This window comes from Muscardinus avellanarius (genome assembly GCF_963383645.1).
Source record: "Muscardinus avellanarius genome assembly, chromosome: 8".
In the NCBI taxonomy this organism is placed as follows: Eukaryota; Metazoa; Chordata; class Mammalia; order Rodentia; family Gliridae; genus Muscardinus; species Muscardinus avellanarius.
Window position 1 is genome coordinate 113608763 of NC_137794.1, and position 24174 is coordinate 113632936.

A 24174-nucleotide genomic window follows, 5' to 3' on the forward strand; every position below is an offset into this window, starting at 1 on the left:
CTTTCCTGTATTGTGGCTTTTAAAGTTACACTTAGCTCAGGCTGTTTGAAATGATTTTCTTAGAATGTGTTGTGACATTGTTTTAATTGAATGAAGCTGTAGAACTGGCATGATAAATCAACACAGAATGAATTTTCATGCAAGGCAAAGGATATTAACTTGGAAATTGGTTGCAATAGACAAAGCAGCTGCTATGATTAATTTTTTTTTTTATTCTCTACTTAAAACGTTTTGAGGACAACCTTGACAGTTCTAGTTGCATTAGAATCTCAGTGTTAGGCACTCATCTGTTTATTGTTTCTTGGGGGCAATAGCAATTGGTTTTTAAGGTTAAGAAAATTTTGTGCCACAGATTTAATGTTTTGATTTTATCTGATTTTAAAACATTTTGCAGTTAGTAGTAATTTTGTAAGGATTAATTAGCTGTGATAGAAGTCTTTTTCTATGTAATTATAATGCTGTCTGGTTTCAGCAAAGGAGATTTACTATTAAAAAGGTTAGAATGTGCCAAAGAAGGCCCTCTGAGTGGTCATAAAGTGTAGATCAAGTGGGTTTACAAAGGACAGGGGTCAAACCCAGTTCCATATTAGTTATTTGAGTAGATGGAAGTATCTGTTCCTAAGGCATTTTTCAGATACGTTTGCCATGTTTGAGGTATGTGATACATATTTAGCATATGAGTCAATTTGGTAAAAGATTTGTATACAGTGCAACTATTATTAAAGAGCAGCTAGCAAATCTACATTACTTTAAAAAAATCGTCAAGTTAGCAGATAGAATAGAGAGCAAGGGGCTTCTTTTTTTCTCTTAAAAATTCTTCAGATCTATTTCATTCCTTACCACCTAGTAAGTCTTGAATAAGTATTTTGTTGGATTGAATTTGAAAATGAAAGGCCATTTCCTATTTACGAAACAATGCTAAAACTAAAGAAAGTGAATGGATGATGGGGTGTGATTGCTGTCTGTGTCTAGGTTGTTTTGGGGAATGGGGCAGGGAGAGTTCTGTAGAATCTATGATGGTATAAATGGTACATGTGAGAAGTTTCAGAAACTTAAACTAAGAATCTACCGGAAAAGTTGAACCTAAGGGGTAGGCCTGATGATTGATTTTCTGTGATGTTTCTTTCTTCCTCCTTAGACCCGCTTTTCTATATTATTGTTATCCAATACTGTCCAATGTTAAGACAGTATTTGTTTAGATTAAAATGGTACCTCTTGAAAAGTACCAGTGTATTTCTCTATTAATAACAGACTAATTTAGATCAGCTGAATATTTCTAATAAACTAGGACCACCTAATAGGAAGAAAATTGCCTGTTTGAATGCATCAGAAATCCAGCAAGAATATAACAAATTATTAATTGAGGATCAAGGATGTAACCCTGACTCTTGGTGGGGGGGTGTCTGTCTCTCTGTCGGTCTGTGTCTCTCTTGAGTATGTTTACTGAATCTGGAGAAGTCAGCTGAAAGGCTGAGCTTTGGGGGACAGAGATTAGACTGTATAATTTATTTACTACCCTCTGCCTAGTCTTTACTTTGGGTAGACTGTAGGAGGAATTATTCACTTAGAATGTCCCAGATCCTCCCAAAGACTGTACCTTTTAATCCACAATTATCTCTCAGTAAGTGAAATTGTATAGGGTGATCTTGGGTTGCTAGTAAGTATTAAGTGCCCCGCAGAAGCTGACATAACATCCTCATTGGAGTAAGATAACATCATCCTTGGTCTTATGTATTTCTGTAGGCTTTTATTTATTTATTTATTTATTTATTTATTTAGCGGTACTGGGGATTATACTTGGGCATTCTACCTTCGAGCTACAGCCCTAGCCCTATCTTTTTTTTTAATTTATTTTTATTGGTGCATTGTAATCATATATCACATTGGAATACAAGACTTGAGAGGATATACAAGCACACATCAATTAGCCCTCATCCAGTCCCCATCCCTTTCCCTCCCCCTCCCTCCATCCCATGCTTGTTTGGTGATTAACTTTGATACATTTGTTTATGTACCTCCTGCATTTTAAAGAGGCTCCGTCCTCCCCTATTCCATACCCTCTGATTGGTCACCTTAATTGCTTCACTACAGGGCCCTTTCTATAGCTCGACCTCTTCCTGTTGCCCCTTTCCTCCTAGTTATTGCTGATTAGGGGAAGCATCTTGTTTGTATTTTCTGCGATATTTCTCTGTGCATGCCGCATTGCAAGTACCGATCCCACTCTTGACGGCCCCAGTAGTGGCCTGGCTACCCGGTGGACTGATCCAGACCTCGCTGGCTCAAGCAGCGGCCTTGCCTCATGGGAGGCCCCGATTCTGGCCTCACTGGCCCCCCGCACCGGCCTAGCCTCAAGGCAGCCTAGCCTTATCTTTTATTCTTTATTTTGAAACATGGTCTCACTGAGTTGCAAAGGGAAGGGACTCACTAAGTAGCTGAGGCTGTCCGCGAACCGCAACTCTCCTGTCTCAGCCTCCTAAATGCTGGATTACAAGAGTGCGTTACCACGTGGCTTCCTGTAGGCTATTAAGTACATTCTCTAGCACACACTAGAAAAATGACAAATCACATAAGAAGCAAGATGGCATTATAGCTAGGAAGAAAATCCTCATCATCCAGTGGTGAAGGGAATGTGACAAGTAAAAGGGATAAAGTGAAAATATAATACTTCTAAAGGAGAAATAGAATGGGACAAAAATAGAGTTGTGAAGGAAGTGTGGTTGAGAACTTTAAAACCAAAGAAAGTTACAAAATAGAGCACTGAGCATGGTAAAATGTAAAAAAAAACCGTATCTAGGCATTTCATATTGAAACTGCTGAAACTAACGAGGAAAGCGAAATCTTAAAAGCAACCAGAAGAGAGAAAAGGTGACTTTCTTAGGAAAGTAGACTCATAGCTTCTCAGAAGTAGCACTAGAATCCAGAAGACAGTGTAAAGGATGTTCAGAGTGCTTGCAAGAAAATAACAGTTGAGCTAGAATTCATGCCCATCAAAAAGACATCTTCAACTAAAAAGAAAAATGACTTGTAGAAAGCTGAATTATGTGTAGAGAGGAATAACCCTTGATTGGAATCGCAAATATGTTAAGAAATATAAATGATTATTCCCTGTACAAAGTGAGTTTAAAATATATACAGTATTTGTTATATAAGCAGATTGGAAATAAATGGTCTTAACATTCTAGGATAGAAAAGGGATAAAACAGCTGGGCGTGGTGGTGCATGCTTGTAATCCCCACGCGTGGGCAGCGGAGACAGGAGGAGAATCTCGCAGGTTCAAAGCCAGCCTTGTTACCTTAAGAGATCCTGTTCCCAAATAAAATATAAAATAGGACTGGGAGTATAGCCTGGAAGTAGGAGAGGTCCATCCCCAGTACCACCAAAAAAAAAAAAAAAAAAAGAAAGAAAAAGAAAGAAAGAAAAACAAAGAAAAGGGCTAAAACTGCAAATGGTAAAACCATAAAAGACACTGGTCTTTTAAAGCATGTTTTAGCCTCTATGATGAGCAAACATGTAACTTGAAAGCTAGAAAGGAAATGACAGAACATGCACATATGCAATGCCTCCCACCCCATGAGAAGTAGTGGAGAGAAAAGAAAAAGGACTTAGAAAAAAAATAGCTATAAAATTACTATGTAGTGTAAATGGGCTATGCTAAAATTAAACGACTCATTGAGTGAAGAAGCAGAATTCATTTAGATGCTGTTTATAGGAGGGACACTTAAAATATAAGGAAACAGAAGATGGAAAGTAATCAAGACATACGCACTAGCCAGGTGTGGTGGTACATGCCTGTAACCGCAGCAACATTAGCCTCAACAACGTAGCAGGAATATTTTAAAACATTTTAAAATATTCATTAGCTATCAGGTTTTTTCACCTGAATAATAATGAAAATACACCTATTATAACTCATGGAACACAGCTAAAGCCAGCTTAGAAACATAAGTACACATATGTTTGTACAAATGTGTGTGTATCTTTGAGTACACACATGGGAAAAATCAAAAGGTATACTAAGTAAAGCATTATTTCAGAAAGTTGGGGAAAGAGCAGCAGAGTTAACACAAAGGAAGCTAAAGTAAGTAAAACTAAGTGTATAAATCACTCAAAGAGGAGAAAAGTACAGAATGAAGAGAATCATTTCATACCCTTGGCTCCTGCTGCATCACAGCGAGCCACCCCCAAACTTGATATTTAAATCACTTAGTGACTTCCTGCTTCTGAATCAGGTTCCCAGAGCAGCTTCTGTGCTGCAGAGGAGTTCAGCCGTGGCACCCAAAGAGCTGCCTGACTCTGGACATTGATGGTTACTGGGTCACTTATCTTTCTTTCCCCAACAAGTTAGCCCTGTCTTATTTATATGGGAATAATAGGAATTGAAGAGAGTGAAAACACCTAAGATTAACTTTTGACTGGTTTGAGGCCATGGCACTGTAACATAGGGAGAGACTGTGTTAACTTGGAGACTATGGTAACTTGGGGAGACCCCGTTTCAGAATAGCAAAGGGTGGGGTGTGGATGCCCCTCTGTTCAGGCTCCAGTACAGTAAGTAAATAAATAATTGAATATGTAGGTAGCACATCCTTCTTTCTTTTCTATTGTATTTGCCAAAAACCGCACATGTACGTTGCAGATGTCAGCAGTTCAGTGAGGGCATGCAGGGTACTGTCAGTTTTGAGATGGATCTCTGCAGCCAACAAAAACAAAATTAAAATTGCTTGAAGAATAAAAAAAAGGGAAATAGGTAACTAATCAGTCACAGGTCCAAAATAGAGATCACTACAGATATTAGGCAAACTAAGTTAACATATTAGAAAATTAAAAACAACATGGACTCATTTCTAGATAAAGTATATTAAAATTGACAATATTAATGAGTGGAGAATATTAATTATACAAGCCGGGCGTGGTGGGCACGCTTGTAATCCCTGCACTTGGGAGGCTGAGACTGGAGGATCACACAGGTTCGAAGCCAGCCTCAGCGACTTAGTGAGACCCTGTTTCCAAATAAAGTATAAAATAGGTCGGGGAGTAGAAAGCCTCTGGGTTCCACCCCAGTACCACCCCCCCCCCAAAAAAAAATATATATATATATGAATGAAACAAACTGAATAACTTAAAACTTCACTGACAAGACTTTGGGATCAGGTGGCTTTACCAGTGAATTATGTTCGGTACTTAAGGAATAAATAATACTAGTCATACAGCCGTTCATCCAGAGAGTAGAAAGAGAAGTATTATATCTCACCATGTTTTGAGATAACTTTAATGCCAAAACCTGAGAATATATTAAGAGAGGAAAATTACATGCCAGTTCTAGTTATAAATACAAATTATTTAAAAACCACCCAAATTCTGGGGACAGTCTAGTAGTTTATAAAGAGAATAATGCATAGTGATCACGTTGAGTTTATTTTAGAATGGAAGGTTAGTTTAACATTTAACAGTTCTAACACATTATAACCGGAAAAAGTATAATACGAAATGCCTGCAGCTTTAAACTTTACCGTGAGCTGTTGGAATCTTTATTGACATCTGACAAGTCAAGGATGATACTCTTACTTGATTATAAACTCAAGGTAGGTTGACCTACCAGTGCTGTATGGGTAGCAAGAAGAAATAAAATGTATTTGGAAAGGGAAAAACAGAAGCCACGTTTTTATAAGTGATGTGATTGTTTACATCACCTGATCCAAAGGATGTGCAAAAAATTACGGAATCAAAATAATGAGGAAACATGACTTCTGGATACAAGGTTTCTATAGGAAAACCAATACTGTGTGTGTATACCAGAAAAAGAGAATTAAACCTCAAAAATACACAATGTGGAATGGCAGGAAAATCCCACTATATTTTTAGGAGGAAATTTCAACAAGTTAAAAAAGTGAAGTCACGTGAGCGCACGCGCGCGCGCGCGCGCACACACACACACACACACACACACACACACACACACACAGAGCTTTACATTCTTCAAAGAAATGAAAGTCAACCTAACAAAGTTTTTAAGGTATATGGGAGGGATAAATCTGGGGAGTGGCAGTGGCCGCAGGTGCAGTTGGAGAGTGTGAGTCTAAGTAGGGATGGTGAAAGCACTTAGGAGCGTGCTGAGGGAGGAGCGGTAAGCAGTGGCACACGACTGTAGTTTTGACAATTGGGAGGCTGAGATAGGAGGCTCACAGGTTTGAGGCCAGCCTCAGCAACTTAGTGAGAACCTCAGAAACTGAGACCTTACATTGTTTAATAATGGGATATAGTCTAACAGATGTGTTAGGCTGTCCTTTCTTTTCTTTTTTTTCTTCCTTCCTTCCTTTCTTTCCCTCCCTTCCTCCTTTCCTTTCCTTTCCTTTCCTCTTTTCTTTTCTTTTCTTTTCTTTTCTTTTCTTTTCTTTTCTTTTCTTTTCTTTTCTTTTCTTTTCTTTTCTTTTCTTTTCTTTTCTCCCTGGATTGAACTCAGAGGTAGTCTACGTATCTACACCCTAGCCCTATTTTTCATCTCTTTTGAAACAGTGTCTCACTGAGTTGCCGAGAGTCTTACTACCGGCTGAGGCTGTCCTTCAATCTGTATTCCTCCCACCTTAGCCTCCCAAGTACTGGGATGCCCCAGCAGCGTGCGCCACCAGGGCCCCGCTGTGCTGGGCGTTGTTGTGTGGACCTCGTAGGTTACACTTAGACTGACTTAGGAGTTCCAGGTTAGTGACTGGATGTGGCTACTAATGAAGTCCAGGAATGTGGTGAACATGAGATGTATTAGGCTCCTGGCGGCATTGCGTGGCATATTGTTCCTCAGTCAACTTTTCGATAAGTAGAAGTCTACTCTAAAACAATGATGGAAAGTATAGTAAAGTAAATACATAAACCAATAACAGTCATTTGTTATCATCATTAAATACTATGTTCTGCACAGAATTATGTATGCTCAACTTTATGCCAGGCAGCGCAGTAAGTGTATTTCACCAGCATCACCTCGAACAATGCATTGCACTTTACACCACTCGGGGATAGGATGGGGCCACCCCCGAGTATGTTCATTATTGACGGGAGTGTCTATATGGCACATGGCCGCATTGATGGGAGCGATGGCACTGGAGAACAGTCGGAAACGGATGAGCTCTGGAATAAGAATGGGCTGGAACATTTGGATATCCATGTGTGAGAGAAAAAGATGATTCCTGGTATCCTATAAATAAATTTGAAAGATATAAAATAGATATAAAAAGATACAACAAAGCTCCTGAAAGGTAATAAAAGGGGACACTTTAATGACCTTAGGGTGGGAAAAGACTTATTTTGAACAGGACACAGAAACCAACTATGAAGAGAAAGTTGATAACTTGAACTACATTAAAATTAAGAACATCCGTCATCATAAGACATTGTTAAAGAGAGAGCAAGCCCCAGAATGGGAAAAGATGTATACACATGTAACCACAAAGTAGAAATCAATAAGGAAAAACTAATCAGCAAAATAGAAAAAGTCAGGAAACTTCAGATGCACTTCAAAAATGGCATATCCAAACGAGCTGTACACATAGAACACGCAGCTTCATTACTTATCAGAGAACTGCTTATTGGATCATTTAATAGTACACTAGATCAGCTAAAATAAAACACACACACACTCTCACAATAGGAAGTGTTGGAGAGAGTAGTGCATCAAGGCCAGGCGTGGTGGCGCACGCTTGTAATCCCTGTGCTTGGGGGGCGGGGACGGGAGGATCGCAGGATTGAAGCCAGCCGCGCTGGCGTTAACAGACCCTGTTTCCAAATAAAAAGTATAAAATAGGTCTGGGAGTGTAGCTCTGAAGTAAAAGGGCTTCCAGGAACCCCAGTACCACCACCAAAAAAAAAGTGCATCAAAACCAACCCTTTTTTCTTGGGGTTATAAATGTTTACAGTCATTTTATAGAGTAAGCACTCTACTAAAGCTTGTTTTTGTATTAAATATTATCTACAGAATTTTTTTTCTGTCAAGGATCAGTCCCTTGTCCTGCTTATTTATCTTGAACTGTCTTTTTCATGTTAGAACTCTTATTAAAGACTTTGGTGAAACTCATTTATTTATATTTAGGCAAAAAGCCCTGAAAGTTTGAATTAGTAGCTTGTGACCATAAGCAAAGTTTGTCTACTGCTGGCTTTATTTTGAAGTGATTGAAAGGACAGCTTCTGAGAAGGTACTCAAATAATGGAGAAAGAAAGTCTTTATTTGCAGTGTTCTAGTATTTTAGAGAAGAAAATTCTAGATTATTGCTGTCAAGTCTGGTCTTGGCTTTTGGTATTTATGGGCAAAGATTGTCAGCTCTGTATTCGATTAACACCTTTTCTTCCTTAGCGTCATCCCTCTCTAGAGTTGTATAGGTCATAGTTGCCATTGATCCCTACAGTGAAATACTAAGCTCAGGTGTTAAGACAAAGGGCCGAGGCCTCCTGAGATGGATGTGCAGTGGGGGCTGCTGTCTCCCCTGCTAGACCTCACATTGGACCTCGCACACACAGTGAGTGTCACTGTCACCCTACCAGAGTTGTCCCCATTATGAAAAGGAGGCTTATTTGATGTAGCTTCCAAATATCTAACAGTTATTTCATATTGGAGCTTGGCTAGCAATGGAATCTGTGTGATTGAGTTTATACACTTAACCATGGTATACTACTTGCGTTCTTTTAGATTAGAGCTGTGGGAAGGCAGGATTGACTGGGGACTCTAGGGCGTGGTGGGCACGCTTGTAATCCCAGCCTTCTGGAGGCTGAGACCTGAGGATCAGGGTTTGGGGATGGCCTCAGCTACTTAGCGAGGCCTTTCGCACCTCAGTGAGACCCTGTTTTTAAAAAATAAAAAGACTAAAAAATAGAACTGGAGGTGTAGTTCAGAGGTAGAATGCCCCTGGGTTCCATTCCCAGTACTGCAAAAAATAAAATAAATGAATAAATAAGAAGTAAGTTACTTGTTAAGATGGGTGACTGCTGCTGGGCATGGTGGCGCAGGCTTCTAATCCCCGCGCTTGGGAGGCGGAGACAGGAGGATCGCACAGGTTCGAAGCCCCTCGCTTGTTTAAGAGACCCTGTTTCCAAATAAAAATATAAAATTAGGTCTAGGAGTGTAGGCTAAAGAAGGGTTTCCAGGAACCCCAGTACCATGAAAAAAAAAAAAAAAAAGATGGATGACAGCTGAGTTTAGGCTCAGTAAGGAGGTAAAGTACTGTGTGCTAAGGAGCTGGGCAAGGATGAAGGGCTTTATTTGAAGGTAATGAAGTGGTTGGTCAAATTTCAGAATCAGGAATCTTATAGAGCTGGTCACTTGTTTATAATAGTGCAATGGCTGTAATTTTCAACTTGGGATTGTTTCAGAAATTCTGGTGGGAGAGATGATTTTCTTCAAAGAATACCTGTGTACCACCCACCTTAAATCACTTTTTAAGTACGTGACAAATATTTCACTTTCCAGAGTGAAGAGACACTGGAGTGTATGAAGAAGTGGGTGCCACAGCATGTGCTGAGGCCCTGGGTTTGACAAATCCCAGTAAAAAACAAAACTTTCATAATATGAATACAAAAAATTTCTGTTGAACGATGGTAAATTTTTATTTACACAATTATTTCTATGACTTTCTTATTCCAGAAAAGAGTTTAGGCTCCTTGCAAAAGTAGAATTATAAGTTAAAGGAAAATAAGGATGCAGGCATAACATTTTCTAAGAAATGTGATGGGGGTAGGGGGAAAGCACACTGTCAAGACTTGCACAGTGTGGGGTAGAACCCAGATTTGATCTTCAGCCTCCTGGCAGCCGCTCAGATTGTCATCTACACAGTTGTCTCTGAGGAAAGTGAAACTTTGTCTATAAAAAGGCATTCACTATTTAACATAATGAACAATTCCGTCAGCACCTTTATTTGGAACAGAAAGATATTTTGTAGAAAAGATTTATGCTTTTAGGCAGTATCTAGTATTTTTGTCAACTCTTTAATATTCTCAGGTCTAGTTTACAAATTGATGGACAATTCAGTATAGTACCTGTGTTTAGCTGGATATCTATTACTCCTAACTCTTAGTTTGTATTAATACATATGAAAAATTTAAATAATGGGTTAAGCTATAGTTATACCTCAAAAATGGCATGAAATTCATGAAGGCTCTATATTTTATTTATACTTAAAAGACAAAAAAGTGTTTTAACTTCAGTGTGTGTGTGCGCGCGTACGTATGTATGTACTTTAAATAATTTTAAAAGCTGTTCGCTTCAGTAAATGATTAATTTGTGACCTTTTGTTTTTCTAGTTTAATTTTGTTGGGAGAATCCTTGGACCAAGAGGACTTACTGCTAAGCAACTTGAAGCAGAAACAGGATGTAAAATAATGGTCCGAGGCAAAGGCTCAATGAGGGATAAAAAGAAGGTAAGTCTTTGAAAATGGATTAAGTCTTTATGTGAATAATTTGCTTATACTTTTTTTAAATTTTGGTAATAAAGTTATAGATCTTTTAGACATAAAACACAATATTCCATATTAGAGACTTTGAATCATTCTTAAGGTGTCCTGACTTTCCCTTTTTAATCACTGTTTTTCACTTATGAAGTAAAATATCAGTTACTCTATCTTAAATTGTTTTGGAAATTAGATTATTATGTTTTACATATGAAAATATGCAACTAAACTGTGTTGACTGTAAGGCATCTGTGGTCAGCTTGAATTCGAACACGTGCCTTGCATTGCTTTGTGGAGCTTGTGGAATGAAAGCAGACGCACAGGGTAAGCTGGCTTCGCTCGTCAGTGTGCCGCTTCCCTGGTCTAAGCCTGGCTGCACTTCAGCCTTTCCATAAGCCGTCTGGATCTGAATTTCTTCTATTCCCACAAATAAATGACTTAGCTAAGAAGTTTGAGGAAAGGCCCTCAGCGATATTAAGTACTTTTAAGTCTTCTTACAGCTTGTTCTTTCATTTGAATCTGAGATGCTTTCATGAGAGCATGCGAGTTCTCTTGAGTGTTTTTAGATGTTATGATTTAAACATTTATTTTTGTGAGAATCTTAAGCATATTCAGAATCGCCTGTGTGGTGATCTTTTCAAATGAGTGCTGCCGGGGAGCTTTGACCGCCGTATTTAGACAGAGTGGTGCTGGCGTTGAGTAGTACTGATGCACTTGCTTAGGCCTAGTGACGGACAGTTAGGACAGGTCAGTCTGCGCCAAAATTTGACTTTAAGCTTTTTGTATTTCCAGCAGGGAAGACATCCTATCAGTTAAGGTGTCTGTGCTGTGTCCGTCCGTCCTTCCCTCTTTAGTCACATAGCATTCACAGACAAGGGCTGGACTTGAAACTGTTTGGTTAAGCATCATGAGTAATGCATAAGGCAAGAAAACAATACTAAAGTAAGCGGCAAAAAATATAGGTAGCTATAGATTGCACTCACTTTTATTTATGCTATGGGTGAGACTGTGCTTTGGACATTTGATGTTAACTTAAATGGTGTCCTTATGTTTCCTGTTACCCTATGTGAACTTTAAAAAATTTATGTGTAGATTTACAACACTAAGAATGCCTTCTATACTTCTAGATCACATAATAATTTGGTAGTCACATAACAATTTTATGCTATAGTTACTTTTTGACATCTTAAAAGTTTTAATAATTAAAGTAAGACTAGAATGGAAGATGTTATTCTGGTACAGAACATGTGAGTGTTATGTGTATCAACCTAAGTATCAACTTAAGCAATATATGTTAAAAGTAAAGAAGGTAGAAAATAAGTTTAATTGGCTTTGACTGAAATACTCGGAAGTGTGGTATGGTGATACATACTGCAATCTCAGTACTTGGGAGGCTAAAACAGGAGAATCCTAGAGGTGGAGCTAATCTCGGGAATTTAGTGAGGCTCTCTGAAACATGGTGAGACCCTGTTTCCAAATAAGAAATAAAATTGGTCTGATGGGTGTAGCTCAGAGGTAGAATGCCTCTGATTCAATCCCCAGTATCACACACACACACAAAAGTATTATGATGGCAATGGTCCTTGCTGATGCGAATCCTTGACTAGAATGGCAAACTCAGTGAACACACGTGTGTCTCTCATGGGGCTTGTTTGCTGTGTTTGGTGAATACCTACCACAGAGCAGACACTAGAAAAAAATGTCAGTAAAAAGAATTACCCATCAGTTCTGGTAATAAATGAAAGTCCTAGATGGATCTCACCCTCGCCTCCCACAATAAAGATTTTCTAAATAGAGAAACTTAAAGGCTGTATGTGCTTTTAATTCTCTTGGGAACGTAGGTAGTTCTGTATCATTCTTCGCTGCTGGTTTTAAGCAAGTGAGTTAATATATGTTAACTTTTATTCTCTTGAATTAGTATTAACTTGGATATTATTGATGTATTCTTAAGATTTTATTTTTTAAGCCTAGATTAATGTAATGGGACCAGGAACATCACAGCGCCTGAGGGCCGTAACTGCGTTTGGAAATCATGAGAGACTTTGGTAGTACTTGGAAAGTTGTTAGGACCTTTTTGTCTGTCCTACCCAGTGTACCACTCTGTCCATCTGTAGCAGGCAGAAAATGAGTATGTAATAACTGTGCATGGTTAGCAAGTGACTGATAGTTCTGATTCTTTATGGAGTGTGTATTTTGCATATACTTGTTTTAATCCATTTTTTTTAGATGAGGCAACTATGATTCATTAATTTGTCAAAAGTCATGTGCCAAACAGTGGTAGTCAACAGCCAACTTTTGGTGGTGGTGCATGCCTATAATTCCAATACCTGGGGGCTGTATCACAGGTTCAAAGACAGCCTTAGCAAGTGGTGAGACTCATCAACGTAGTGAGACCCTGATTCAAAATAAATATAAAAAATAAGATTGGGGTATAGCTTGGAGGTAGGAATGTACCTGCGTTCAGACCCCGGGACCATAAAAACAAAGTAGCAGTCAGTCAAAATTTGAACCTTAAAACCTGTGTTCTCTTTGGTATACGACTTACTGTGACTCATTTGCAAGAGTAATAACTTCAGAAATACTAGAACAACCAATATTGGATAATATAAAGTTTGTATAAGAAGCCAATATTGATATATTTGTAAAATTTTTCTAAGCTTTAATTTTTGCTAAATGATAATATGTTTGAATTTTTGTTCTGTCTTTAGAAATGGGAAGAAAACAAGTGTTTTTTTGTATTCTCACACACCACTGAGTATAATACTTCTGACATCAGATATGCAGGGACTTGTTTCTCCTGGCATACCCCGTAGTCGACCAAACAGCGAGTTCACTAAGGATCACCTGCTGAGTGGGTGTCTTGTAATGCAGTTAAATTTGAACACTGTGTACCTAGAGATGATATTGAAAGGGAGATGGTATCAACGTCCACAGTGGTGAACTCAGTCCTACAAGATTCCAGAAGCCAGTTAGGATCTTCATTTGTGACCTTTGCTTCTGACCAATCAATTGGCTACAAATCTGTTTTCTGACAACCTCCCTGTGATTTGATTAATTTTCCTAGAGCAGTTTTCTGAGTTTAGGAAAGCACTTTTCCTTATGTTTACTAATTTATTATAAAATATATTAAAAGGATACAGATGGACTGCCAAGTGCATGAGCTGCCTAGGGTAAGGCAGGAGTAAGGAATGGCGCTTCTGTACCCTCCCTGAGGTGCTATCTTACAGGTGCCTCCACCTGTCCAGCTTTCTGGAAATTCTTGAAATCCTGTCTGGTTTAGTTGTTCTGAAGACTTTCTTGTAGAGATGTGATTGATGACATCAGGACCTTTGGTGATCAGCTCCCTCTTTTACCTGGAGGCCAGAATTTGCAACCCAAAAGCTCACACCTTTGTTAATTACAAGATTGGATCCCCTGACTACCTTCCCATCCTAAGGCTCTCCAAGACCCCTCAGTCATCAGTTATGTCATTAGTGTACAAAAGGACACTTACGAGGAGCTGCGTGGCCAGGAAATTAAGACCAAATGTAGCTTACAGAATAAATCACAGCAGCATTAGGACTGAAGATCCCTTATCTGAAATGCTTAGACAAGAATGTTTTGGATTTTGGAGAATTTGCGTATATATGTAATGAGATAAGCTGGGGATGGGACCTAAATCTAAAAGTAAAATTTATTTATATGTACCTGACACCCATGGCCTGAAAATTAATTGTATATAGCGGTGTGTTGTTTGCCTGTTTTCTGACAACTTGTCACATGAGCTTATGTGTGGAATTTTTCACTGTTGATATCATGTTGACATTCAAATGTTTTAATTCTGGAGCATTTCCTAATTTTTTATTGAGGAACTACAACCTGGACTTGATTCTTCAGGAATCCTTCCTAAAAGATTGAGTTTCATGTTTTCTAATAGAAAACTATATACTTGAGTAGATAAGAGATGCTAAAGAAGTGGTTTTAGGAAAAGAAAGTAAGTGCAGTTTTCAGTTGCGGTAGCAGAGTGCCGCAGAGGCTGCACTGAGGACCGCAGGGAGAGTGCGTCATAGGAGAAGGGACAGTCCATCCTCAGGCATGCAGATGGCAGTCAGTTGGAAACATGTAAGCGACATGTAAGTGACAGATATTAAAATGGCAAGTGACGTTCACCTTTTGGAAGTCTATGTGAGCCGTCTTTGAGGCAATATCATTAGCAGATTCGTTTTCTCAGTCTACACATCTGTTGGCTCTTCTCTTGACACCTTCACTTATGGGACCCTACTTCCCTCTTCTCCTGTTCCTCCTCACCCACTTTGGCCAAATGTGCCGATGGGTAAGATGTCGAAAGTTAAAGCCAGGTCAGTTGTGTCATGTAGAAGTTGGCAGAGACAGCGATTCTAATTAGAACACTTATGTGAAGGGCTGTGCGCTGGGGATCAGGTGGCCACTTTAAGATTGCTGATACCAGGCACTAGATAGTGGTAACCATTTTCATTCTCTGCAAAATAGCTGATTCAGATTGTGGGACAATTTTGAGGGATAGTTACCACGTACTTGTACTTGTGGGAATGGAGGCCTAACAAGGTACAGAAAACTGGTTATGGTGGCACATACCTGTAATTCCAGTACTTTGGAGGCTGAGACTGGAGGATCTCAGGTTCAAGGCCAGCCTTAGCATCTCAGTGAGATTGTCAGCAACTTAGCGAGATTCTTTTTCAAAAATAAAAAATGAAGTGAGCCTGGAGGTATAATTCAGAGGGAGAATGCCTCTGGCTTCAACCCTCAATATCCCCCCAGAAAAGGAGGTACAGGAGTTTGTCCAGTTACTATTTTTAACTAAAGATTATAGTAAATAGAAACTTACATATCTTACTGAATATTTAAATTCAACTTTAATACAAACCATTTTTTAGCATGTAAAATCTTTGAAGTGTAAAATCATGTAAATTGGTAAAAGCTTTAATTCAGGTTTTTTTTTAACTTAACATTTATTTCCCACGTATTTTTAACCATTCTTACTTCTGTTTTAGAGATGGACCTATAACTAATTGAGGAATTATGTTATTGTATGGAACATAATTTATGAAATGATATTACAGAGGCATATTGTACAGTTTTTTTTTCTTTCATTTTTTCTTTTATTTTATTTTTTATTTATTTATTTATTTTTATTGGTGCACTGTATTCATACATCATAGTGGGATACAAACTTTGTAGACATACATGCACACATCGCCCAGTCAGCCCCCACCCGGTCCCCATCCCATTCTCTCCCCATCCCTCCCTCCCATGCTTGGCTTAGTGGTTGACATCTAGTATTATAGCAATTTATCCAAAATTAAAAATGATAATCTCACATAACAGTTTCATTTGTCTGATACCAAGCTTTTGATGACTTAAAGATAACATTTCAATATTTTTACTTTCTTTCTTACTAGAGCATATTTTTGTCTATTTTTTTAGGTGAAACTATCATATATTTATATATTTATTTTTCAGAAAAAAAAATCTATCCTAATATGGAATATGGACTCTAGATACCCAAAACAATCTTGAAAAAGAACAAAGCTAGAAGATATATATTTTCTGATTTCAAACCATATAAAGCTACAATAATTGAAACAGTGTAGTACTATTCTAAAGGCAGATATATAAACCATTGGAGTTAAATAAAAGCCTAGAGCTAAATTCTTCCCTATATTGTCAAGTTATTTTTGACAAGGTTTCCACAAACATTTGGTGGTGGAAATAATCTTTTAACTAAATATTGTTGAAACATAATAATTACATGGAAAAGAATAAAGTTGGACCCTTATCTAATCCCATATACAAATATTAACTCAAAATAGATAAAAGATAAAAGACCTAAATATAAATCTTAAGACTATAAACTTTTAGGAGAAAATCTGGGTCGTAAAACCTCACAACACTGAAATTGGCAGTGATTTCTTGGATATGATTTCAATGGCACAGGCAACAGAAGAGTATACAAACTCCCTAAAAAATATATATATATATATTGTATATCCAAAGACAATGTAAACAGAGTTAACAGTTACTGATAGAAGGGATAAAATATTTCCAAATGCTATATCTGAAGGTATATTAATATTCCAACTAGAAATCCTAAAAATTAACAACAATAAAGGCAAACAATACCCTTTAGAGATAGGTAAAAGACTAACATAAGTAATGAATCTCCACAGATAACCAATCTTAGTTGACTGTTGGATGGAAACTCTTGTTTCTCTGGTTCTGGTGTGTGTTACCTATTTCTTCTTTGTAGTTAATCTCTTTGAGTATTTTCTCTAGTGCTGGTTTTGAAGACAAAAATTCCTTCAGTTTCTGTTTGTCATGGAAGCTTCTTATTTCTCCATCTAATTTGATAGAAAGTTTTGCTGGGTAGGAAATTTTTGGCTGGAAGTTGTTTCCTTTCAGAGTTTGGAATATGTTACTCCAAGCCCTTCTGGCTCTCATGACTTGGTTTGGGAAGTCTGGAGTGATTCTAATTGGTTTGCCTCTGAATGTCACTTGGCCCTTTGTTTTTGTTGCCTTTAAGATTCTCTGCTTGGCTTCCACATTGGTCATTTTGACAATTATGTGGCGTGGGGATCCTCTTCTCCGATCCTGTCTAAAGGGAGTTCTATAAGTTTCCTGGACCTGTGTATCAACCTCTTGCTCTATGTTTGGAAATTTTTCTGCTATTACTTCCTTGAAGAGATTGTTGATCCCTTTGGTTTCACTTTCTTTTCCCTCCTCTATTCCAATTATTCTTAGGTTAGCTCTCTTAAAATGGGCCCATATTTCTTCAATATCAGATTCCTGCTGTCGGATATTTTTTTCTAGATTAGAAACTATGCGTTCATTTTTGGATTGCTCATCTTCTAAGAGCGAGATTCTGTTCTCCATGTGGTCTAATCGGTTGTTTGTGCTTTGAATTGAGGCCTTTACTTCATTAATTGCATCCTTTATCTCTTTTTGGCTCTCTCTGAGTTCTTTTTGAAGCACCTCTATTATTTCTACAGTTATTTTCCTGATTTGATCTTCTAGAAATCTCTGATTTTCTGTGTTTTCAGGTTCTGATGTTGTGGGGTTGTGGGCATTCATTGCTCCAGTATTATTCCTCTTTCCCATGATTTTGGATGTTTGTGCCTTCTCTGGGTTCTTCCCCTGGGTCGCTATGACTTCACTTAAGGTGTTCTGGATCTCGAGTCAGTAGTATCTCAGACCCCACTACTCCTTTACTGGGTTTTATCACAGAGTCTCTGACCCAGAGAGTTGATAGAGGCTGCTTTAGACTGTGGGGGGTGCCAGGTTGCATGTTCTCCTGTGGTGTGATATCCCTGCCACCACCCCTCCCCCACTGCATCAAGTTCCAGGGAGTACAGTACTGGGATTTCTCCTCTGTGGCCCGCAATTTGACTCACTGTTCTTGAGTACGCAGATGTAGCTGTACTGGATTCGGTGAATTCTCTGCTGCTGCCGCTGGTGGCAATATGGCGCCGCTGCTACGCCCTCGGCCGTGAGGCTGGCGTATTTGTTCTTGGTTTTGATTTCCACTCTGAATCCCTGCGGCGTGTGCTGAGCTCAGCCACTGGGAGCTTTAGATTTTACCTGCAGCGAGAAATCCCGCCTGGCTGTTCCGCAGCGGCTCACCTCGGCTTGCTGTAGCCATCCGGTGAATTTGCCGCTGCCGCCAGCAGTATGGCGCTGCTGCCCCGTCCTCGGGCGTGAGGCCGGTTATCTCCTCCGTGGCTCTGAGCTCTGTTCTCAGTCTGCTTTCTCTCTGGAGCCTGGTGATTTTTTTGTTTCTCTGGTGATGGTGTTTTCTGGCTATGAAAGGCGCTGATTTTGTGGTAATGGAGATTTGTTGTTAGCGGGGCTCTTAAGCCCCGCTTTTCTCGGTCGCCATCTTCCCGGAAGTCCCCCAGAGGCATATTGTATAACAACTTTAAAAATTGTTTTGAAGAACTGAAGTAGAATATCTTATACGATCATCAAGATAACAGATTTTTTGCAACCTTTTCTTTGTATACATTACAAATTTTAAGTACCTCTTAAAGATGTCTTGGCCATATTACTTTATTTCTTATGCTCAAAACATTTAATTACTTTGTTAGCACATAGTACTTTTAGAAGATTTGAAAAGTACCATAATGGTCTTAAAAAAAAATAGAGGCAGCAGAATTTCCATCACTCTAGAGACTACCCTAGTTGACAGTTTTGAGAAGTCTTCTGGAGTGCCCTTCATTCAGTTAGACACATGTGCTCATATTTTTTAGAAAGTGTGTCCTATGAGATGCTGTTCTGTCCTCAGCATTTTCTCCTGCAACTCTCTATTCTAGTCAATGCACCAAATAGTGCTAGGAGTTAGGAAAGCACATTCACAGAAAACCCCAAGATCATATTGAGAGTAGTATGGTAAACTACATTTTCTTGACTTTTAGGGGAGAGAGTCTTAGAATTTTTTATTTTTATGAACAGTGTTAGTACTTTCTCAACACTTTATTTTTTTTATTTTTTATTTTTTTTTGGTGGTACTGGGGATGGAACCCAGAGGCTTTCTACTTCTGGGCTATACTCCCAGACCCATTTTTATATTTTTTAAATTTGGAAACAGGGTCTCACTAAGTTGCTAAGAGCCTCACTAAGTAGCTGAGGCTGGCTTCGAACCTGCTTGATCCTCCTGTCTCAGCCTCCCAAGCGTGGGAATTACAAGCATGTGCCACCACGCCCGGCTATATCTCAGCACTTTTAAATAGCTAATTAAATCAGTTTTCTGGTTGAAATACCATAGTAGTTTTGACAGCCATTGATAAAACATCAAGTACAAATGTAGCTCCACAATTTATTTTATTGATCTTGTTGAATATTTAACCCTTAGAAAAGCCTTAACATGAGTATAGTTTATTAATTTAAAAGATTTTTGCTGGGTGTAATGGTACATGCTTGTAATCCCAGCATTCGGGAGGCTGAGACTGGAGGATTGCGGTTTGCAGTCTCAGCTACTTAGTGAGGCCCTTTGTAACTCGGTGAAATCCTGTTTCAAAAATAAAATAATTAAAAAAATAGAGCTGGGGTGTATCTTGGAGGTCGAATGCCCCTGAGTTCAATTCCCAGTATTGCAAAAAAGAAAAAAAAAAAAAAGATTACACTGTGGAAAAAATAGAAACAATAGACCCATAATATAATGGACCGTCCTTTGCTCAGGGTCCAGCCCCAGCGCAGCTCTACTTCTTTCAGGAACCTGTTGGCTCATTCCCAGTCAGCCTACCTCTACTGTGCTGATGGCAGGTTATTTTAGGAACATATTCAGACATATAATTTCAACTATAAGTATTTTATTAGATATCTCTAAAATAGAACTCTTTAATGTTAATCTGTTTGCTTTTCTTTTCCCCCAGATTCCTTTTCTTTTCAAATATGTAGTCCCTGCACAGTTCCCTTTGTGTTTTGTAAATATGCTTTTAAAAAGTTTGTTCCGAAGCTGGGCGTGGTGACGCATGCTTAATCCCAGCATTCCGGAGGCTGAAACTGGAGAATCTCGGTTCGCAGACAGCCTCAGTCAGCTACTTAGTGAGGCCCTCCTCAACTAAGTGAGACCCTGTTTCAAAATAAAGAATAAAAAATAGGGCAGAGGGTGTAGCTCGGAGGTCAAATGCCTCTGGGTTCTATCCCCAGATCCGCAAGAAAAAATAAATTTGTTCCGATGAGGATCATCTGCATTGCAGTTGATGGATAGATCTCTTAAGCTGCTTTTCCACTCAACGGATTCTCTCCCTTTCTCTATTCGTGAAAGAGCTGAGTGATTTGTTCTGAAAAACTTCTTACAGATTTTACTGGTTATATTTTTATGCAAGTGGTTAATTCTCAACATTTATTTTTTATTTATATTTCTTATAAATTGGATGTGAGAAAGTTTTAATCAGATTCACATCTCCTACTCTTTCATTTCTTTTCTTCTTTTTAGAAGAATATTTTATAAGTAGTGTTATGATTTTTCTTATCTTTGTGATTTTAGCAATCATTGGTGCTTCTTTTCTAGGGCCTTTATTTTAGTAGGTGTTGCAAAATAGCTATATCCTATTTCTTTCTCAGTACTAGCTAATGTTTTCACTAAAAAGGCTGAATAAATATTCAAAATTCTTTTCACTCCTTTTTAAATAGTGAATTGGTTCCTGTAGTCTTCCAGAGGTCAAGGATGAGCTTTTTGTTTATTTTCCTTTGAGTATCACTGGGAGTGCATTTAATGGGTTTTGATGTGTTTTATCATTGCAGTCACCTTTAGCTGATACTCAGGTTTGGTCAGTGGGGCCACCTCAGGTTGACTTCTAAATTCTTTTGACACACTCTGAATAAATGGAGATAGTAACTGCCTTCTATTATAATGTGATAGTCCACACTCTTCTTGTCCGGTTTTCTTCCCAGACTTGGGTTCAGCCAAATTTTTAAGGATCCCGTTTACTATTAGAAAGAAATAGAATAAAGGTGGGCGTGGTGCTGTATGCTCGTAATCCCAGCATTCGGGAGGTAGACAGGTGTGGGGGGATCGCCGTTCCCGGACAGCGTCAGCTACTTACTTAGTGAGGCCCTGTTTCAAAAGTAAAAGAATAAAAAATAGGGCAGGGGGTGTAGCTCGGAAGTCAAACACCCCTGGGTTCCATCCCCAGACCTGCAGAAAAGAGAGAGGGGGGGGGAGGGAGGGAGGGAGGGAGGGAGGGAAAGAAAGAGAGAGAGAGAGAGAGAGAGAGAGAGAGAGAGAGAGAGAGAGAGAGAGAGAGAGAGAGAGAGAAATTGTAGTCAGGGCTCTTGTGGCACTCTTCATAGACCTTTTCCTGATAAAGCTGTGAAAAGGTATGAAAGGCACATGTGGATAGCCATGTGTCACATGTCTGTACATGTACACACATTTTTATCACATGAATATATTTCCAGAAGTTCCTTTTCATTTAAATTTGAGATTACAGTTTTATTTCATTGATCTTGTATCTCTGTCTTATTTTTTCCATCAAAAATTCTGATTGGTTCTTAAAGTAATGATTCATATACTTTATTCTAAGTTAAATAAAACAGATTCAGAATAACAGTTCAGACACTACCATCACCAACAATGTAGTTAGTGAAAACAATTTTACCTTCTGTTCTTACTATTTTTAGAGTATATTCCACCTTTAAAATACCAAGAGCCAGGTGTGGTGGTGCACACTTGTAATCACAGTAGTTGGGGGGATTGAGACACAAGAGGATTGCACAGGTTCGAAGCCAGCCTCAGCTACTTAGTGAAGCTCTCAGCAATTTAGTGAGACCATGTTTCCAGATAAAATATAACATAGATCTGGGGGTGTAGCCTGGAGGTAGAAAACCCCTGGGTTCCATCACTAGTACCACCAAAAAAAAAAAAAAAAAAAAAAAAACAATACTCAGATACAGGCAGATGATAGGAAAATTATACTATCTATCTATCTATCTATCTATCCATCTATAGTAATTAACACTGTCATAGATCCACAGGTTCATTTGTTGTACTTGGTTTATTAGTTTTAGGAATCACTTAAAATATTTCTTATAAAGTTCAAGATATTTATATGGTTTCAAAATCAGATCTATCCAAACTAGGGAATTTTCAGAGAAATTTGGCCAATAATTATTCTTGCCCTTTTACCTATTCTGCCTCATTGCCATTGGGTACATTTAAAATTTTAGTGTTCATTTTGTTCTTTTTTTTTTTTAAAGCACAAAGCAGTTATATAATGTGTGTGTGTGTGTGTAACCTCACCTTTCATAGATTGTTATATACTCAGAAATTTTCTACACCTTTATTTTTTAATTAACAGCGATTAAATCTATATAGACAGTCTCAGTAACTTCATCCTAATTGTGTGTATACCACCAAATTATTCAGAACAGTTCCATATTAGCAAACATTGAGATTGCTTTTAGTCTTCTGCTGTTACACATACCTGTTCTTCATATATGTCTTTACATGTAGCTTCTAGTTTACTTTGGACATACAGCTGTAGGAGTGTTATGGCAGTGTGTAATTCTGGTAGGTAGCGCTAAGTCTCTCAGTGGGGGTTGTTCTTTGCACTACTGTAAAGCAATGTATGAAAGTGCCAGTTTCTCCATAGCTTCACCAGCAGAGTGAAATTGAACATCTGGTAAAGGCATTTTTAACAAAGCCATTTTATGTTTGTTGACATATTTGTGTCTGAAGTCGTTACCTTCAGCTTCCCCAGCTAGTCAGTTCTGTGTGTTCTTTGTTTTCTCATTGCCCATTTATAGAATAGACATAGTTGAAATGGTACTATTATAACTGGTCTTATGGCGCATCATAATTGCAGTAACTTTTGACTTGGCCTAAGTAACTGTTAAAAGTGTTTTAAAGAGAAAATGTACTGTAATTTTTTTCCCCTCTTAGCTTATAAGCCTTTTTAACCAGAGTTCCCCATCTGAACCATAGAACACAGACATTATTCAATTTTTTACCAAGCATAGTTTTACCAAGGATGATTCATCAAGAATACCGTTATGGTTTCATAGGAGTGAAGTTAATTACATATAATTTGTGCTTTGAGCTGTACAGTAAGTTTTGACTCTTGTGGGGAATCATTTGTTGAGAAAGGCTATCCCTTGTGAGAGGCAGTCCCCCCACGCTTAATATTTCTGCCCCCCCCCCCCCCGCCCCATTTGTCCTTTTGGTAGGATGAATTAGAGCATAAGAACTGTTACAGATTCTCCCTTTTAGTACTAATCTTATAAATTGAATCTGTTTGAACAGTAGTATTTGGCTGTGGAGATAGATTAGTTGCTTTAGTAGTGTGACTGTGACATTGATATTGTTGTATAACCTGTTTTAGAAAGAACCTTACCAAGTCATGGAGTCTGACCATTTTTGTGATATTTGATTCTGTGATATTTCAGTTCATAGTACTATACAGATGGTTGTTACCCAGTGTTTATTCCCTCTTGTCATAGTAAATTTAACACTTTCCAAGACGGCAGTCGTGTTTTTGAGTGCCTGTGATCTTTGCCCTAAAGGAACTTTCATCCCTTGGGAGACTTGTGTATTGGCAGCGAACAGACCTAATGTGCTGGATACTACCTCAGGTTTGTGTTGTGCTGTTGGAACGCAAAAGGGAACGAGTTCTTTTTGTAGGTCGAGAGTTTTAAGGAAGCTGGAGAAGATTAACTACAATAGGAACTTAACAGGCACACGAGTTAGAGACAGCAGAAGTCAAGTCAGTCAGCTTGTGTTGCTGTGTGGTTATTGGCCTCTTGCAGTGGAGGTTGGGGCATAGTGGGAGAAGCTGTGTTGGACTTGAGGCTGGAGTCAGGATAGAGAACCTTGAATGTTATATCAAAACATTTTTTTCATGTTGAGAAGAGTGTATTGGTATTTTTATGTTTTTAAGGTTATGATATGTTTAATTATTTTAAAAAGATGACAGTTGTGGGAGAGATTGGGAATAGGGAGAAGGGTGAGAGACCACAAAGTCTCACGCAGCTAACTCTGCATAGAATTTTCTTTTTTTCTGATGAGAGAAAATTGCTGTCTTTGATATATCATTACTCTGATCTTTTATTGACTATTTTTATATTTAACTGACACATAGTTGTACATATTTATGGCATGTACAGTTTGACATTTCAGTACATATATACAGTTTGTAGTGCTAGATCAGGATTATTAGCATATTTTTACCTCAAACCTTCATCATTTCTTAATTTAACTTTGAATTCAAAACAAATCTTTTAAAGCTTAGCACCTTTGATAAA

At 38.3% G+C, this 24174-nt stretch overlaps 1 protein-coding gene across 3 annotated transcripts in view; it reads left to right on the top strand.

Moving 5' to 3' along the window:
* Positions 1-24174, top strand: part of QKI (QKI, KH domain containing RNA binding) — a gene marked incomplete at both ends in the record, with an annotated part of 145781 nt that overhangs the window by 48171 nt on the left and 73436 nt on the right. For all 3 annotated transcript variants that reach the window (XM_080700643.1, XM_080700645.1, XM_080700644.1), the window contains one exon: positions 10273-10389. In XM_080700643.1, the coding sequence (XP_080556769.1) occupies positions 10273-10389 (117 nt within the window). The remainder of the gene's footprint in view (positions 1-10272; positions 10390-24174) is intronic.